Here is an 18,343-nt window from a genome sequence, read left to right as displayed (position 1 = left end):
GCTTGAATACATTCATATTCAATCGGTTTTCCGCATAGAGCATCTAACTTTGTTGTTCATGTACTAATCTTTTGACTTAAGTGAATTAAATATGTATAAAATTCTGAGTATAGGTTTCCATGGGGAGTAATCCTCAGCATATGCTAGCTATAGTTTCTAAAGACAAAAGCGCATAAATTTCTTTTCTAGGTAAGGATTGGTTCGAAAGTTTTAAAATCCAGAATTAGTGGTATAAACCTTAGTTAATGCTTAATAGTGGGAATTAATTAGAATTAACGTTAGACTAACATTATATAAAAGCTTCTTCATAGGCTCCTTTTAGTTCTCTAATCGAAGTCATAGGCTTTAACTAATGACATGTATGCTTTCTAGCCAAACCTTTTTAATAAACAATGAGAGAATATTATTAAGCATGGTCAAAAGTTAGGGAAAGAGAAGAAAATTTCCAGTTGACATGTTTTTGTGTAAGCATGAAATAGATTCCACCTTCCTTTGTTGCTAAAAGATCATAAAGTTAAAATAGACTTAACCAAAAAAAAATTATTACTGTAAATTTTAAAAACAAAGAAACTTGAAAGGATCTAGCTTTGGATTGTCCTTTTCAGTTGGGGACCAGAAGTGGAGTGATGATGCAGAGAAAGCCTACTCTGCTTTGGTTCTTGTTTCAAAGTTTCTCTTCCTCTGATTGGTTAGAGGAAACTACGGAAGATTGCTATTGGCGAATGCGAAATTTCATATGGCCAGGGAGAAAATAAGGTACAGATTCTGCTCTATAACTTTACTTAGCACTAAGTTACTACTCACGTTTCATCTCAAAGCTTTTTTCGACATTTCGTTACCAAACAACTTTTGCTTTCACAACACATGAAGATTTGAAAAGTTTTCCTCACTTGAAATGGAAACTTCTTCTACTACCCGTAGCTTTTTAAAGTACTGGTTCCATTAACTAAATAGTTTTAATAGACGTCACTACTGATCTCCTCAATTAGTATGAGACATGCTTATTGTCTATGTTCTTTAACTGGCCCTACATTTGTTACTTCTTTGAGAACCTACGGGCTTAGGTTACTTGGAGGATCATCTCTAACCCGAGAGCATTGATTCGTGCTCTCAAAACACGTAAAAGACAGGAACATATGCCCATAAGTTTTCTATTACAGGGCAAAACATGTTTTGAAATCATTCATTACATTTGAGGTGTAAGATTAATCATAAGAAGATAGCTCTCGGTTTTCGCATGTTGTACTTCCGTTTTTCTTTGAATCTGGTCACAATGTACCAACAAGTGTTAGGAAACTGTCAACATGGTATTCATATTGATAGATGCTGCAAAATCAGAAACACAATCTCAAGGATTCGGACATATACTATTGATTGGTAACTAATATGTTGCCGCTTTTGTTTGATTATGGACTTACTCCTTACAAAATTTCGAAGCATATACACTGTAAAAACCGCGGATACAGTTAAAATTTGGTTTGGTATTGGATAAAAGAAGACATAAAATACATATATCCTTATTAAATTTGTAATTATGTTTAAGGTTCATGTCACTTTGCATTACAGTTCCAAGTGTAGCTAAAGGTCCCAGGAAGGTTGTGGACTTGAGGCTCTTGCCTTTTGTGGTTTCTTTTTTTCTTCAATTATTGATTTTGGAAATTTTCTTCCATAAGGGCAGTTTGGTACTCTCAGTCTTTTTGGTTTTCATTTTCATTTTCATCTCTCTTTTGCTTAATTCTGTGATTAATTTTCAAGTTCAAATCATTTTTTGTAACGATGTGATTTGTGGTGAGGATAACCAGTTAAACTGGTGCAAGTTTTAGTCTCTTTTTAATCCTACTTAAATAAAATAATGAGTGTTTAACTTTTAACTCGAGCATATTCAAAGATACTTGGGCAATTAAAAATCACGATAAATGTTAAAGCCATTAATAGGACGAATATGCGTTTAAGGGCTACAGAAAATATTAAAAATGTCTTTATTATATGTTTTAAGTATCATATTTTGTTTTTTCATCTAAGTTGTTCTCTAAAGATATGTTAATTATTTGTTAAATAGAGGACAACTAAAGCTTATAATTATATTATTCCGACCCTATTGGTTTACATAATACAAAATGATATGAACTTATGGATATACAGGATAATATCCGTTAGACCAAATACAAAGGAGTAATGGCTTAGCAGATGAACTAGCATAAGCTGGATGGTATCAACTTGATATGTGTTTTTTTTTATCGAACAGTTGATATATGTTCATGCAATAAAGATGGAGCTGGGAATAATAAGAGCCAATAAGAATCCAAAGGGAAGTGGACTCACCACTATAAATACTTGTTCAGACCTCCCTCTTTTCTTTCACATTCATCCCTCTTTCCTTTTAGTTACCTCTTTTAATTCAAACAAGAAATCACTCTCTCTCTCTCTCTCTCCAAATTTCCATTGATCAAAACCAACCAACGAGAAAAACCGAAAGATCTCAGGAACAATCATAAACTCTCTCATTTTGGATCCTCTGTTTTTCTCAAGAACGCAAAAAAATGTCAGTTGTTATTTGTCAAGCGCAAGAAAAAACCGTCACCAAAAATGAAAGAAACGAAAGTTTCACCCAAAAAGGCAAAATGGGTGGGTTGAGTTTCCTGCAATCTATGCCCGATATCACTGCCATTGTCCGAAACGTAGAGGACAAAGCTTATGTTCACCCGGTCGAGAAACGCTCTGTTTCTAAGCTGAGTGAGAAAAGCTTAGAGATGTGCACTGAGAGCCTCGGGTCCGAAACTGGAAGCGAGAGTGGTGACGAGTTGTTGTTGCTTGCGTTTCAAGCAACCACTACTCCTAGGGTTCCTTCTCCTCCTCAAGAAGAAGAAAAAGACACTGCCAAGAAATCAACGATCAAAAGTTTCCCGCCACCGATAAACTTTGTTAACGGTTCAAAGTATAATCGTGTGGTGAGATCACTAGGAGAAGATGGTCGTGTTGTCGTTCAAGCAATTATGGTTTCGTCTCAGCCTCCTAACTTTGTTGCGGAACGTGGTGAAGGAAGGCTCCGTCTCTGTTTATCACCGGAAAGTTCTTTACTTGGGCACACTCACGAGGAAGAAGGAGAAGAAGATGAAACTGAAGAGGGCATGGAGGAGGAAACTAGTGAGAACTTAGAGGGTAAAAATGGAAATAAAAAGTTTAGCAGATTAAGCAGCAGATGCAAGGAGAATGGTCGTGAGCCTAAGCCAATGCTTACTACTTGGAAGCAGCAGCAGTTTTGGGTCGCTACTTAAGACTTTATTCGACTCCTATCTCTTAATAAAATAATTTAAAATATGGGTTTCTTGATTTTAGTTTTATATATAATCTTTGCTTTCTTGTATGAGATTTCTCTAGGTACTGCGAGTGTTTTTTAGTTCTATTTAATGTAATGTTAAATGAGAATTATTATTATTATTGTTGATTTTTTTTAGTAGTCATGTTTTTTTAAAAAGCTAGTAGTGTGATGGTTACAACAACATAAACTGAAAGTGTACTATACATCTTCATTTTGTAGTAAGGAAAATACAAAAATAAAATCTCTGAAAATGTCCTTTAGGAAGCTTCCTTTAACATTTCACAAAAACCTAACCTTTTCAACTCATGTAATCTTTCATATTCCGAATTTTTATAATTGTAGCCAACTTATATATTGTGTAGTCGAAATTTTTGAGCGGTTCATTTTCTTCTAAAACCAGAACTGGCTACATATTAAAGTTTACTTACTGTATTTGTCTTTTGCAGTTTATGTTTTCTTACACTAGCTAGTATAACTTTACTTATGTTAAAATTTGTAACACAAGTTTTATACTAGACAATCCAGACGACTATGCAATGCATATATCATTATTTCGTTGATTATGACGTGCGTAAAAGTAAACATATGTGGTACGTACAACCCCCACATGAACATATGAGAGATTGTTCCCACACGTCCACATGACCATCACATGCAATATCCTATTTCTCCCTTTCTTTTGTTAATTCCAAACATTTTTTTCTTTGCTTTTAATTTCCCTTTCGCTCGCGTTTTGAGTCTGTTCCTGATTTTCCTTGTACGAAATGTGAGGACGCTCCTTTCCTTCTTTTACATCTCGGTTTTAAAGACATATTTACATTCTTTTAGAGCACGTGGTAGTACAATGGCTTGTTCGGGTGAATAGAAAAATTAACTTGTTGGTTTAAGACCATATTGATCAAATTCTATCATGCACAAACAATGGATTTGGTTTTCTATTGGTAACTAAAAACACCTTAAAATGTAAAAAAGGATATATGATTAAAAGAACTATTTTTAGATGTATATATTCCCCGACATGAACGAAGGTTTGTCACTTAATATATATTTTACATCCTTATAAATATAAAGTTCAACCAATGAGAAGTAGACAAGTTATAAATGTAATGTCCAATCCAAGGTCTCAAAAAGTATGTAAATATATCAAAGGTGTACCTTTGTTTCTCTGCAAACGAATATCGAGAGAGGACTATGTTTACTCTGGTTCTATCTGCTACTTGATGCTTTTTATTGACCACTATCTCATGCGGCACCCATTTCTGTGATATATTTTCGATCTTTCTTCTTCTATATATCAAACATTTTTTTGCTCCCTTATTTGATTACTTTTCATTTAGTAATCTAAATTTCACAAAGTAAACACAATAGACTAATACATTCTGTATTCATAAACCATATATTATAAATTAAAAAATTGGCAAGAAAAAGAGAGACAGTGATTATGATTTTGTAGTGGTTTAAATATGTACATTCATCAGAAGTTTGACTAAAGTAAAGATGATTTAAATTCAAAGGTTGAACTTAACCACATAAATGGGCCCAGCTATGATTAGCAAAGAACGTGAAGCGAGAGCTCGGCCCAACTCTCGCGTGCGATTACTGCTTGCTCCAGTCTAGGGGCAAAATATGAAATTAATAAACCTTAGGGGTTGATTTATCATTCTGATTCTCTCTAGGGGTTTGGTTTGTCATTTTATATATTTTTAATTTCCGATGAAATGCTTTTGAAATTCTCGCTAGCCGTCGTTCTTCTTCTTCTTCTTCTTCTTCTTCTTCATCTCTCCCCCGCCTACTGACTTTAATTTCAAATTTATCGAGCAGCTTGAACTCGGAGGCAGGTTTCATCTTCGATCACGATGGAGATGGAGGAAGGAGAAGGGAGTACAGAGGAGAAGTACGACGTAGACATCGCGACCACGGCTTCTTCACTAGGCGGCTCCGGCGTCTTCCATATCATCAATGACATTCTCGGTTTCGTCCTCTATATGCACCAGCAGATCCCTTCGTACGTCATCTCTCTCTATTTTCGGATCGATTACATTCTGATTTGATGTTCGATTCCGCGGATTAGACTGCTTACTGCGTTCAATTTCACGCGATTAATTTAGTTTGATTTAGAAGAGTAAAAGCTTTCTGGTTACGGATTGTGTGGATTCTGGATTGATTAGCGTGAGTTATTATATATAGAGATCGAATCTTGGTAGTTGAGTTTATACTCAAATTATAAAGGGAAATGGAGATACTTTGAGGCTATGTTTCTTCATCTTTATGCTGCATTCATCAGCCTCTTTGCTATAAATTATCTGTTGGAACTACTCCGAAAGGTCTTCTTTAACGCTCAGATTGATCACTCTTTGAGGGTTGTTGGTTATACATGTATGTGTGCAGGGTGTTGCAAGACATGAGTCTTGACTTTGATGGCTTGCAAACAGAGTTTACTGATTTGGTATGTTAGGTTCTTCAGACGCAGTTTTTTACTCTACGGTTACGTCTTTTTTTTTCACACTCTAAGAAACTTAGGTTGTTAGGAGGCGAATCTTACACAACCGGATGTGAAGCCGCTGGTCAGGAGAAAACTATTGAGTAGGAAAAGAGAGGTGAAGCATGAGATTAAGAAAATGCAGAAACTGATGAGCACCATCTCTACTCTCCGAAGCGCTCTACAGTTATTGATCCGTGAAGCTCCTGGCGTTCAGAGAGTTGTGTTGATTCTTGGTGGTAGTCCATTACGCCCTCAAAAAGCTTATGAGTTGTTCTTCACACACAGTGTTGATGTTTTGAGATTTGAAGGTGATTTTTCCAAAAACAAAGCTACAGAAGCTCTTTCCAAAAAGGTTTCTATCTTCTTACCTCTGAGTTCTTGTTACTCGGAACATTTTTTATCTGCTATCAGAGGTGATACAAATGTTAATCTCTTCATTCTTTTTTGGCTTTATTATAGACTATCCGAGCACTGATCTCGACGGGTGCTGGATCAACTTCATGCCCAGGTAACTTTAGCAGAAATCTCAAACTTCTTCAGCACTATTATTCTCTATTAACTGTCACGTGAATTGTGGTGTAGACTGTAGACTTGATTCATGCTCCTTTTTTCTGAATCACAGGTCCAATGAGGCTCTTTATATTGGTTCAAGCTCCACCTTCTTTGAATCTTCCCCAACATTTCCTTCCTAAACGTGACTTCAGATACAACAGAAAGGTACAATACTTCTGTATTAGTCTACATCCAAGTAAGGATTTAGATTTTGATCAAATATGTCCTTTGTTATTGCAGTTTGTGCCTCTAAAGTTGCGGTTCAAGTGCAAAACTCAAGATAACGAGACAAATTCTCCGTTCAACTACGACACAAATGATCTAATATGGTAATTCTCTTTTTAACTTCTCCACTAACAGACTGTACAAGTACAGTTACTCACCGGAGCATCTTTTGATAATCCCCATCGGTTTGTTTGCAGGTTTCAGTGTCGACATGTGATAAAGGGCTTAGCTTTCCAGCAACCAGTTGAAGAATAATAAGACTCTAGTTTTCGTTTCTGTCTATTGCAACTACACTCTATCACTTCCTCGTTACTTCTCTAATTCAATCTTTGAGAATTCATCTACTCTTTTATGGGTCCACTCACACCTTACCAAACTTTCCTGTCACATTTTAGAAGAAACAAAAGATGTCTAGCCATTGTGTAATATTGCATACTCTATTCCTTGAAAGTCAAGAACCTTTTCCGTAAATATCTATAAATTAGGGGTCAAACAATATAGGAAATAAAAAGGGGTCAGAATATGAAGAAAACAAAAATATGGTGTCGAAACTCTCAATTTACTCGCTTCTATGCTTAACAACACAGTCGTAGATTGTTCCTCGACCTTTAAAGCTGATTGATACAGGTTTCTCTCTCTCTCGCTCGTTAACAATACCCAAGCTTCCATCCTCGCCGGCAATCGTTCAACTTTGCTAAGTGCTCCGACTCCAATCTCGCCGGTAAACTTTATATGTATTGTAAGCTCGAATAGCTTGTTTGATGAATCGTTTTAGGGCTTTCTAAGTGCTGTACCGATTTCGATTTGTTTAGGCCATTCAACGAGAGGGAGGAGGAGGAAGAAGATGATCTTCAAGATCGAAGACGTAACCGTCTACTTCCCTTATGACAACATATACCCAGAGCAATACGAATACATGGTCGAACTAAAGCGAGCCCTAGACGCCAAGGGACATTGCCTTCTCGAGATGCCCACCGGAACTGGCAAAACCATCGCGCTTCTCTCCCTCATCACCAGCTACCGCCTCTCTCGTCCCGATTCTCCCATCAAGCTCGTCTACTGCACTCGTACTGTCCACGAGATGGAGAAAACGCTCGGTGAGCTTAAGATACTCCACGACTATCAAGTAACCCATCTCGGCGCCCAGGCCAAGATCCTCGCGCTTGGTCTCTCCTCCAGGAAGAATCTTTGCGTCAATCCTAAGGTTTTAGCGGCGGAGAATCGCGATTCAGTGGACGCTGCGTGTAGGAAACGGACGGCTAGTTGGGTTAGAGCTTTGGCCGCGGAGAATCCAAATGTAGAACTCTGTGACTACTTTGAGAGCTACGAGAAGGCTGCTGATAATGCCTTATTGCCTCCTGGTGTTTATACTTTAGAGGTAACAAGTTTGAATCTTATTTGGAGTTTTCTTTTTTCTGATGTTTGTTTCGATGCTAGGATTTGAGGGCGTTTGGTAAGAATCGAGGATGGTGTCCTTACTTCCTTGCCAGGCATATGGTTCAGTTCGCCAACGTTATTGTTTACAGCTACCAGTATTTGCTCGATCCTAAGGTTGCTGGAATCATATCCAAGGAGTTACAAAAGGAGTCTGTTATTGTGTTTGACGAGGCCCATAATATAGACAATGTGTGTATTGAAGCACTCAGCGTCAGTGTGAGAAGAGTTACACTTGAAGGAGCTAATCGAAATCTTAATAAAATTAGGCAAGAAATTGATAGGTACGCTCTTCTGTTCTGAATTCTATATAGGAACTGCCCTGCTTGTTTGCTGATACTTCATTTTAAATTCTTATCACACTATTAAAAATTTTCTAACTGGTAGGAAGGTTCAAGGCTACGGACGCTGGAAGACTGCGAGCTGAATACAACCGGCTAATTGAGGGTTTGGCACTGAGAGGGGACTTATCTGGTAACTACTTTTTCTCAGAGAGGTGATGCGTGGTTTGGTTGATTCTACCAACTTGACGGAACATATATGTTTTTTTTTTTCCAGGAACTGATCAATGGCTTGCAAACCCTGCACTGCCCAATGATATTCTAAAGGAGGCTGTCCCAGGGAATATTAGACGGGCTGAGCATTTTGTGCATGTGTTACGCCGGTTACTTCAGTACTTGGAAGGACGGCTAGATACTGAGAACGTGGAGAAAGAAAGCCCTGTTAGCTTTGTATCCTCCCTTAATTCTCAGGCTGGAATTGAGCAGAAAACACTCAAGTTCTGTTATGACCGGCTCCACTCTCTCATGATGACCCTTGAAATTACAGATACCGATGAGTTTTTGCCTATCCAGACAGTATGTGACTTTGCAACTCTTGTTGGGACATATGCACGGGGATTTTCCATCATCATTGAGCCTTATGACGAAAGAATGCCTCATATTCCAGATCCTATATTGCAGGTCAGTACGTGTTGATCTGCTTTCTTTCTGGTTTCGGAGATATTATGACTCAAATGTAAATTGTATTGAGAAATGTATCTGAAACCTATCTTCTTTTGTATCTTAGTTGAGCTGTCATGATGCGTCTCTGGCTATAAAACCGGTGTTTGATCGTTTCCAGTCAGTAGTGATTACGTCAGGGACCCTGAGTCCAATTGATCTTTATCCCCGTCTTCTTAGTTTCAATCCTGTTGTTAGTAGAAGCTTTAAAATGTCGATGACACGAGACTGCATCTGCCCCATGGTTTTAACTCGAGGAAGGTATATAGAAAAGTTCCTAAACACTGCCCTTATTGTTTGTATTTACTGTATTTATTATTAGTGATGGTTTATTCTTGCTTTTGCAGTGATCAGCTCCCTGTTAGCACCAAATTTGACATGAGAAGTGATCCGGGTGTTGTGAGGAATTATGGAAAGCTTTTGGTAGAGATGGTATCTGTTGTTCCTGATGGAGTTGTCTGCTTCTTCGTTAGTTACTCATACATGGATGGCATTATTGCTACATGGAATGAAACTGGAATTCTGAAGGTAAGATCCTTCTTCGACGCCTTAATATATTTGTATCTGTTACAGACATTAATGTATGCTTGTTTCCTAAGATGACCACTGCTCTTAATTTTGTGTAGGAAATAACGCAACAGAAACTTGTCTTCTTCGAAACGCAAGATGTTGTAGAAACAACACTAGCACTTGACAATTATCGCAGGGCTTGTGATTGCGGAAGAGGTGCAGTTTTCTTCTCTGTAGCCAGGTAAAATTTTTGATTTGGAATTCATGGGAAGAAATTGTAGCTATAGTAAACTTCTTTGATTCTGTCGTTAGTTATGTAATACTGGAGCCATCTGGTTTGAAAAATTCAAAGAGATTTGATTAAATGTTGTATCTGAATGGCAGGGGGAAAGTTGCTGAAGGGATCGATTTTGATCGTCATTATGGAAGACTGGTTGTAATGTTTGGAGTGCCTTTTCAATATACATTAAGCAAGTAAGTTATACCCAAAAAATAGATATCATTTCATTTTCCCGTTTACCTCGGTCATGTGTGGAGATGCTTAGATTAAATATTTTCAGGATATTACTTGCACGATTGGAGTATTTGCGTGATACCTTTCAAATAAAGGAAGGCGATTTCCTAACGTTTGATGCCTTGGTATGGTTCCAATCTTATGAGTATTTGGTGCAAAATGTTTGACCTGTCTGTGCTTGCTATTGATGGATTCTTGGTATAAAACAGAGGCAAGCAGCTCAATGCGTGGGGCGAGTAATCAGATCAAAGGCTGATTATGGGATGATGATATTTGCAGACAAGAGGTATATATACATACTCTGATTCGGAGTCTGGTGATTTAGGCTATTGCTAGCTGCTACAAGTGAACACATTAAGTATTTGCCCACTTATGTGTATTCCCACGAAATAGGTTGTTCCTTGATAATGAGAATAAATTGGTAGAAGAGATATATGGCTATGTTTGTTTATGTTTCTCTACCATCTCTTTGCTCTATTTAAAGATTTTGCCGTTGTTAACTTGCAGATATAGCCGTCATGACAAGCGGTCTAAATTACCAGGTTGGATACTATCTCATCTGCGTGATGCACACTTGAATTTAAGCACTGACATGGCTATTCATATTGCCCGAGAGGTATGTATACCTTAGAAAAACTCAGTGCCTTTGAAATTCCTTTTGTTTTACACGGCTGAAGAAACAAAAAAGCAAAACTAATAACTTTTTTGGCAGTTCCTAAGGAAAATGGCTCAGCCGTACGATAAGACTGGTACTATGGGCAGGAAAACTCTGTTAACACAAGAGGATTTGGAGAAGATGGCTGAGACCGGAGTGCAGGACATGGTTTATTAGTAACAGACGGTCTTGTTCTACCTTTTTCATTTGATTTGGGAATTTAGCAATCCTAAAAAGTTGGTTTCTGCCTTTCTGGAAGGAAAAAATAATAATTGATTTTTGATTTGGTAAAGCATACTCGATAAATATTCACCTGAGTCCTTATTCCTTATACCTGTTTTGAACTTTTGATCTTCATAGTAAAATGTTTTTTTTATCAACTCTTTTATAGCAAAGTTGTTGTATATTGAAGACTAAACAAACATTATTCAAATAAAGTAAATATTAGCATTAATCAGCTCAAACATTCGATCAAATCAGGCAGTGGAAGTGAAATTGAAGTTGGCACAATTAGTTTGACGTCCCAACAGCGTCGAGCTAAAGCCTAGTGTGTTTTTCGCCAGATCAATTTCGATCAAATTGTCTTCCAGCTGCAACCCTCCGACCACCACAGAAGTTTCCGCATTGACTCCTCCGTCAACAAAACCCAGACAGATGACGTCACTGTGGACGCTCACCATGGAGTTAGCTCCGAAGATTCTCCAAACGACGTCCTTGCTCTGCAGCACAAGCTGGATCTCCGGCACCGCGTATCCAAGGCGCGTGACAACGACGTTCTTAGTGCTGACACACGCGCCAAAAGGCTTCACCGACGGAACTCGAGTGATGTTCCTGGCGGTGGCTTCTCTGACAAACGCCGACGTAACGGCCTTGAAAATAGATGTCTCCAACACCGTGTAGGGGTTCACCGTGCTGAGCTTGGTTCCTCCCAATCCGGTGGTTCCATTGATCTTCAACAGACTCGTGTTGATCGGAACAGTTTTCTCGGCGACTTTGATCGCCGTTACGCCGATGAAATACTCGGGTGATTTCTCGCCGTATACAAACGGTTCGTAAATGATCGGGTCCGCAACGAGCACGGGATTGACGAGCAAGGGCGTGGTAGTAAGCTGGGAGATCTTGATCCCTGGGAGGAACACGTACGGTCCGTTACCACCGAAGAAGGCGACGCCTCTTCCTCCAGAAGAAGAAGAAGAAGGGAGACAGACTGCGAATTTGCGGTTGAAACCAAACGCCTTGGCGAATTGCGACGGTAGTCCGATGACGCTGTGGCGTCCCATTCCGGCCATACCGACGGTTCCATTAGCAAGTCCGTTAAGGAGATCCCTTGTTCCCAATGAGATAATCAAACTGGGGATTTTAACGACCCGGCCCGGGTTCGACCCGTTAGTGGACTGAATAAAAACAGCTTCCGAAGCAATGTCGCCTGTATCTACCATTCCGTTGACGGGGTTTTTGAATGTTAGGGTGCAAGGGTCAGCGTTACAGCCAGGTCTGTAATCCGAGTAGCAACGGCTACAGCCATGGGAGCCGGCGCGGTAGCACATGGGGGAGTTGCAGTGGCTGGTTTGGAATGAAGTGGACCAGTAGTATGTGTCCGTTTCGACCCAGAGATGTCGACCACCGAGGTCGAAGACAAGGGAGGCAGCCACTAGAGGCGTGCCTGGCTCATTTCTAGAAGTGCCACTGTTGATGACGGTCGTGTACTGGAGTGTAGTTTTGTCTTTTGTTATTGGGAGAACGAGAGCATTTGGTCGGGGAGATTGTTTAGCGAGTGAGCTTGATGATGAGAGTGAGAAGATACAGAGAAGAAGAGCTGAGAATATGTAAGTAGAAGAAGCCATTAGAGATGATGATATGATTATGGAGTGAGGAAGAAGAGTGTGTATGCAAATGTGTGACAGTGTGTATTTATAGGGGATTTTGGGTTTATGTGAATATTACTTTGAATATGAGCGTGAGATATGGCTTCCTGAGTTGGATCCTCTTTTCTTTTATTTTTAAAATGATGCAAAATCAAATCCAGTATCTTTTTGGGTTTATTAAACAATAGATGATAGTTGACAAAAATAGAGAAAATAGTTTCTTTTTTCGATTGCCGTAGATTAACTTGTTTACGATTTTATACATGCGATCTTTGTTAAAAACTTGTCCAAACAAATGCTGAAGCATCAATGGAAACTTAAGCAGAGAAAGTTGATTGTCTTGGATGGCACATATGATACTCATTAACATGCTTCTTCTGGGGGCGTTTTAGAAGACTCCTAGCGCTTTGATTCTTCTCTTCATTATAAAAGTTAAAACGTTGATGTCAATGATAAACTGCATCTTTTAATCTGATTGCTTTCTAGATGGATTATGCAGACCTGATCAACTATATGAAATTTTACATTATTAAATAGTAATTATCAAAAATATGGTCCAATACTTATCCATTAGCCTTTTTTATATAAAAACTATCCAATAGTGTGATGAAATATTAGAGTGATCAAGTAAAATAATACAGAAAGACTAGTTAATGATACCTAGGCTAATGATAAGATGAAACACGATGGATGTAGCGTAAGTCGCACAAAAAAAGCGTAAGCGGTGCAAGCCAGCTTGATGGGTGGTGCCCTTTGACATTATTCTGTTGAACTTTATTGTTTCACAATTATGAAAAGTTCGACTTTCAACTTTTGATTCTATTTATCTTATAGTACTACTAAATTTAATTTGTTTGATGTCCAAAAAAAAAAAAAAAAACTTGTTTACAACGTGATGTATTGACTGATCCCGAGACGAACAATTAACACAATCGTATTTAAATATTATCTCGTCAGTACCGAGAATCATCATAACAGACAGAACTAGATCTTGGCATATGGGATCGAGTTATTTGACTGGGATTCATATCTTTTATAGAGCATGGCCTACTTACAAACTACAAAAGCCAGATATGTATGTGTATATATATACTGAAAAATGTTTAATATAAAAAAAAAACAAAAAAGAAGGTTCGTGATGCAGCGCATCTCTCTAGCATGGACCGCGGACGCACTTCATGGACTTCAACGCGTCCAACAAGCTGGCATCGGGAGGTGTTCATACATCAAGGACCTTGAGCCCAATTAATCTTTATACCGTCTTCTTAGTTTCAGTCATGTTGTTAGTTGTATATATTATTATTAGTGGTTATTTTCTTCTTGCGTTTGCGTGATCAGCTTCGTGTTAGCACCAAATTCGGCATGAGAAGTGATCCGTGTGTTGTGAGGATTATGGAAAACTTTTGGAAGAAATGGTATCTATTGTTCCTGATGGAGTTGTCTCACTTGTCTGCTTCATTGCTAGTTACTCATGCATGTATGGCATTATATTGCCATATGCGAAACTGTCGACAATGTCTTTCACTGCGATTCATATTAAGAAAACATACTTAGGAATGGCACGTTACAACCAAATATTTTTTCACTCACCCATGTGTACATTTAAATGAGTTTTATGAGTAGATCCTTAAGAAAAAACGCTACCTCAACTCCTACATCTAAAAGAACATGAACCTTTCTACTATTCTTTGATCATGAAATTTAAAAAGTGATAAGTTATTATTATTGTTTTTTTTAACACCAGTTATTATTATTGTTATATATGTATTTTTAACTGGTATATATGTGTGTGTGTTTAGGAAAGAACCTTTGTTTTTCGTTTTGGTAAATAAGAAAATAAAAGCATGCCGACTCTTTCGAATTCACCTTTGTTTCACCTTTGTTTTTGTTTCTTTCATCTAGTGGTGGATGTTGACTCGTTTATCTCTTCCGATTTCACCTTTGTTTCTGTTTCTTTCATTTCGCGTCGTTTTAATGAACCGGCCGACTCGTTGGCAAAAGCTTGTCTCTGTATGAACTATCATTTGGACCTCTAAGCCCATTTTAATAGAATTCTCAGTTAATAAAATTCTGTAAACACTTACAGAATCACAGATAAATTAACAACAACTATATTGTATGTATATTACTAATATTCAAACATTACAACATTATTCAAAATCTAAGTGTATATTATATTCAAACATTACAACATTATTCAAATAAAGTAAGAAAATTTGCCTACAAATTATTCATAGGCCCCTTATTAACCATATCAAACATTGCCACCGAAGAAAACCTTTATTTTTAAGAATATATGATCAAATAGAATTAATTATGCAGTGGAAGTGAAATTGAAGTTGGCACAATTAGTGCGACGGCCCAGTAATGTGGAACTAAACCCAAATCTGTTACTCGCCAAATCGAATTCAATCAAATTATCTTCCAGCTGGTACCCTCCAATTACCACAGAGGTTCGCGCGTTGACTCCTCCGTCGACGAAACCCAAACAGATGACGTCATCACTGACGCTGACCATCGAGTTAGCTCCGAATATCCTCCAAACGACGTCGTTGCTGTGAAGCACAAGCTGAATCTCCGGCACAGCATATCCGAGACGCGTTACTCCGACGTTCTCCGTGCTGAAACACGCGCCGAAGGGAGCCACCGAAGCAACTCGAGTGATGTTCCTCCCCGCGGCTTCTCTGACGTATGCCGACGTGAATGCGTTGTATATCGACGTCTCCAACACCGTGTACGGATTCACCGTGCTGATCTTGGTTCCTCCGACTCCGGTGGTCCCGTCGATTTTCAAGAGCGTGGCGTTGATCGGAACGGTCTTCTCGTCGATTTTGATCGCCGTCACGCCGATGAAGTACTCGGAGGACTTCTCCCCTGATGGAAACGCAGACGCAGTGCTCACCGGGTTGATGAGCAACGGCGTGGTGGCGACGGTGGAGATTGGAATCCCGGGGAGGAACACGTAAGGTCCGTTGCCGAAGAGGCGACGCCTCTACCGGAAGTGAGACAGACGGCGAACTTCCGGTTAAAGCTAAACGCGGCGGCGAACTGAGATGGTAAACCGATGTTGTGGCGTCCCATCCCAGCCATACCGACGGTTCCGCTAGCGAGTCCTTGGAGCAGAAACGTTGCCCCGCAAACGAAAACCAAGTCCGGGATTTGAACGATCCGACCCGGGTTGGATCCGTTGGTGGATTGGATAGAGACTACGTCTGTAGCGATTTCGCCGGAAGTTGCGGTTCTGGTGACGGTGTTGTCTGGAGTTCCGCTGCATGTGTTGTTGTTACAGCCAGGTCTCGGAGGAGAGAAGCACTGGCTGCAGCCGTCTGAGCCGGCACGTGAGCACACGGCGGAGCGGCAGCGAGGGGAGCGGTAAGTGGAGGAGACGTAACCTCTGTCGCAGTCTACCCAGAGATTACGACCACCGAGGTCGAAGACAACGGAGGCGGGGACGAGAGGAGTGCGCTGGTTGATGACAGTGGTGTACTGGAGGGTGGTTTGGTCTTTGGTGACAGGGAGAACGAGAGCTTTTGGTCGGAATGATGGTTGAGCAAATGAGGATGATGATAGTGAGATGATCAAGAGAAGAAGAAGGGAGATGAAAGGTGAAGACGCCATTGTAAGATGATGATGATGATGATTTGAACAAGAAGGTTTCTGTGTGGTATTTATAGTGAGAGATTTTGGGGTTGAGTGTCGGCAAATTTGAATAATTAGATAATGTGATGGTGTGACGTTATTGACTTTGATATATTCAATATGATATGACATATCTCGTTACGTGATTTCGCGTCTCTTTATGTGAAAGTGACACAAATTCAGCTTTTCTTTTGGTTTTTTGTTCTAGATGAGTTTAGATTTAATAATAGGACTCAAGCTAAAGCACATTCGGATGCCATATTTTACCGAATTTTACTTGATGTTTCTTAAAAATATTTGAGTTAGTGTTGTGCTTAGTGCTACTCAATTGGCTAATGATTCATACGTGATCAGCAGTAACAGAGAGACACCGTGGATGGTAATAGAAGCAAAGGTAGGTGACGCAAAGCCAGTTGGGTGGGTGCCTTTCTTGACTTTTTGACTTCTACTTTTTTTTATTCGATTATTAATTGATTTTCATAGTTAATAATTTTTGTTTTGGGGAGTTTCTATAAATTAGTACATCATTTCTTGTTCCGACACGTCCACAGACGTTTCTTTAATATTTAGGATAATCATCTTTATTATTATCTCTTGTCAAAACATCTAATTCGGAATTCCACGGTTTGAAAATTTTGTATTTTAATCTAGGGACCTTTGATCTAACACTCCTTTTGAATAAATTCACAATGCATGCTAATCTAAATCCAAGAAAGAAATTAAATATTATAGTTTGTCCACAAAATCAACTAGTCTTGTTCTAATAACTTATCTACCAACGCAAGAAAGAGTTTGGCTTGTCCAAACAAAATACATAACAATTGATGAGCAAGGCAATAATAACATTTATTGTATCCACTGTTCAGTATTAAGCAAATAGAAGATTTAAATACACAAGAATGAGCTAGTTTAAGCAAACTAATTTTTAGATTAGAGATCCTACTAGCTAATGATATACTTATAGTTACGTTCTTAAAAGAGACTATTATTAACGCGATTGACATTTGATTTGTATGAATAAACCAACAACACACATTGATTGCGGGGTCTCGTCAATGAATGGATATGCTGAAGAATATACACACGTTTCTATTTTACATCGTAATCACATACACTATCATATACTATATCAAATTTTATTTGTCTTTTTTTTTAACAGTCAAATAAATCAACATCCGTTCGGTTAATATTTGAACATTTTCAAGATAAACGTCTAAGATATAAATTATAAAACAACAAGTGGAGTGTTCTTGAAATAATTGCCTGTAATTATGAGATAGTTACTAGTGGTGATTAGATAAATATGTGAAAAATGAAGTTCATCTATCATAAGCAGCTAAGACCCATATGCTAACTAATTTGAATATGAGTATAATGTACTAAGATATATTTATTTCAAAATATCCAAAATAAATTTATAGTTGAAAATTTAAATTTGCATTGATGAAATTTAATAGGTGATGCATAATTATACTAACTAAATTCTTAATTTTGAAATAAAAATCTCAACTTTAATTTTAATATAATTTTCGGATGCACACTTCTTTTTTTAAATATTTTAGGTGATTGTTTTATATAACTTACTTTGAAACAGATAACATATATTTGGCAAACTATTATAAACGACTTATAACATGCACAAGTATACTAAATAATTATATTTATAAGCAAATACAATTGAAAATGGTCTATATAGTAAAATATGATTGAATGACAAATAACTTATGTAATGTATTATTAATTTGGTTTAACTTCTAAACACAATATAAATAGTCATCATCTACACAATGTTACTATGTTAAAACTTCAAAAAGGAATAAGACCAAGATCTAGTTTATCCGGCGCCGGCGAAGCGGTTTCTCGTCGGCGCGGGGTACTATTTCCGGCGTGCTGCTAGCTCTCATCTTCATGGCTCTGTCACGCATCCTGTTTTGTTTGTCACTAGATCGCTTCTGTTGGTCAATCGAAGGAGAAAGACACCTATGGATTCAACGACGAAGCCGAGGACTCTTCGTCTCAGATCTTCCGGCGGTCTCTCTTCCTCAGATGGCCTCTCCCCCAGCGACGAGTCGAGAGGGTTCTCTCACCACCGCTGTGTTCCGGTTCTCAGGGACAGTTCCCGATGAACCTCCCTCTGGCTGCCGTGG

General features: G+C 38.5%; 5 protein-coding genes across 5 annotated transcripts; 3 read left to right on the top strand and 2 right to left on the bottom strand.

Moving 5' to 3' along the window:
- The first annotated feature begins 57 nt into the window (after positions 1-57).
- On the top strand, positions 58-3,452 carry LOC103836628 (protein FANTASTIC FOUR 2-like). The gene has a single exon (XM_009112915.3). The coding sequence runs from the start codon at positions 2,541-2,543 to the stop codon at positions 3,273-3,275; it is 735 nt and encodes a 244-aa protein (XP_009111163.1). The 5' UTR covers positions 58-2,540; the 3' UTR covers positions 3,276-3,452.
- A 929-nt stretch (positions 3,453-4,381) lies between these two features.
- Positions 4,382-7,049, top strand: LOC103836627. The gene is made up of 7 exons (XM_009112914.3): positions 4,382-5,324; positions 5,708-5,765; positions 5,848-6,153; positions 6,261-6,309; positions 6,424-6,518; positions 6,594-6,682; positions 6,776-7,049. The coding sequence occupies exons 1-7, from the start codon at positions 5,176-5,178 to the stop codon at positions 6,831-6,833; spliced, it is 804 nt and encodes a 267-aa protein (XP_009111162.1). The 5' UTR covers positions 4,382-5,175; the 3' UTR covers positions 6,834-7,049.
- A 23-nt stretch (positions 7,050-7,072) lies between these two features.
- Positions 7,073-11,074, top strand: LOC103836626 (general transcription and DNA repair factor IIH helicase subunit XPD). Its single transcript, XM_009112913.3, has 13 exons — positions 7,073-7,299; positions 7,391-7,956; positions 8,016-8,296; positions 8,404-8,486; positions 8,571-8,974; positions 9,081-9,274; positions 9,361-9,541; positions 9,640-9,764; positions 9,908-9,997; positions 10,084-10,162; positions 10,247-10,323; positions 10,545-10,653; positions 10,750-11,074. The coding sequence occupies exons 2-13, from the start codon at positions 7,423-7,425 to the stop codon at positions 10,867-10,869; spliced, it is 2,277 nt and encodes a 758-aa protein (XP_009111161.1). The 5' UTR covers positions 7,073-7,299; positions 7,391-7,422; the 3' UTR covers positions 10,870-11,074.
- Positions 11,075-11,116: 42 nt separating this feature from the next.
- On the bottom strand, positions 11,117-14,420 carry LOC103836624 (probable aspartic proteinase GIP2). Its single transcript, XM_033277747.1, has one exon. It carries the CDS (start codon positions 12,534-12,536, stop codon positions 11,169-11,171), a length of 1,368 nt encoding a protein of 455 aa, XP_033133638.1. The 5' UTR covers positions 12,537-14,420; the 3' UTR covers positions 11,117-11,168.
- Positions 14,421-14,654: 234 nt separating this feature from the next.
- LOC103836622 (probable aspartic proteinase GIP2) lies at positions 14,655-16,836 on the bottom strand. The gene is given in 2 exon segments (XM_009112911.3): positions 14,655-15,539; positions 15,542-16,836. Coding segments are annotated over 2 exon segments (1,455 nt in total). The 5' UTR covers positions 16,329-16,836; the 3' UTR covers positions 14,655-14,871.
- Between the last annotated feature and the right edge of the window lie 1,507 nt (positions 16,837-18,343).

Source organism: Brassica rapa, chromosome A08 (genome assembly GCF_000309985.2).
Source record: "Brassica rapa cultivar Chiifu-401-42 chromosome A08, CAAS_Brap_v3.01, whole genome shotgun sequence".
Taxonomy (NCBI): domain Eukaryota; kingdom Viridiplantae; phylum Streptophyta; class Magnoliopsida; order Brassicales; family Brassicaceae; genus Brassica; species Brassica rapa.
This window is presented reverse-complemented; position numbering and strand designations above follow the sequence as displayed.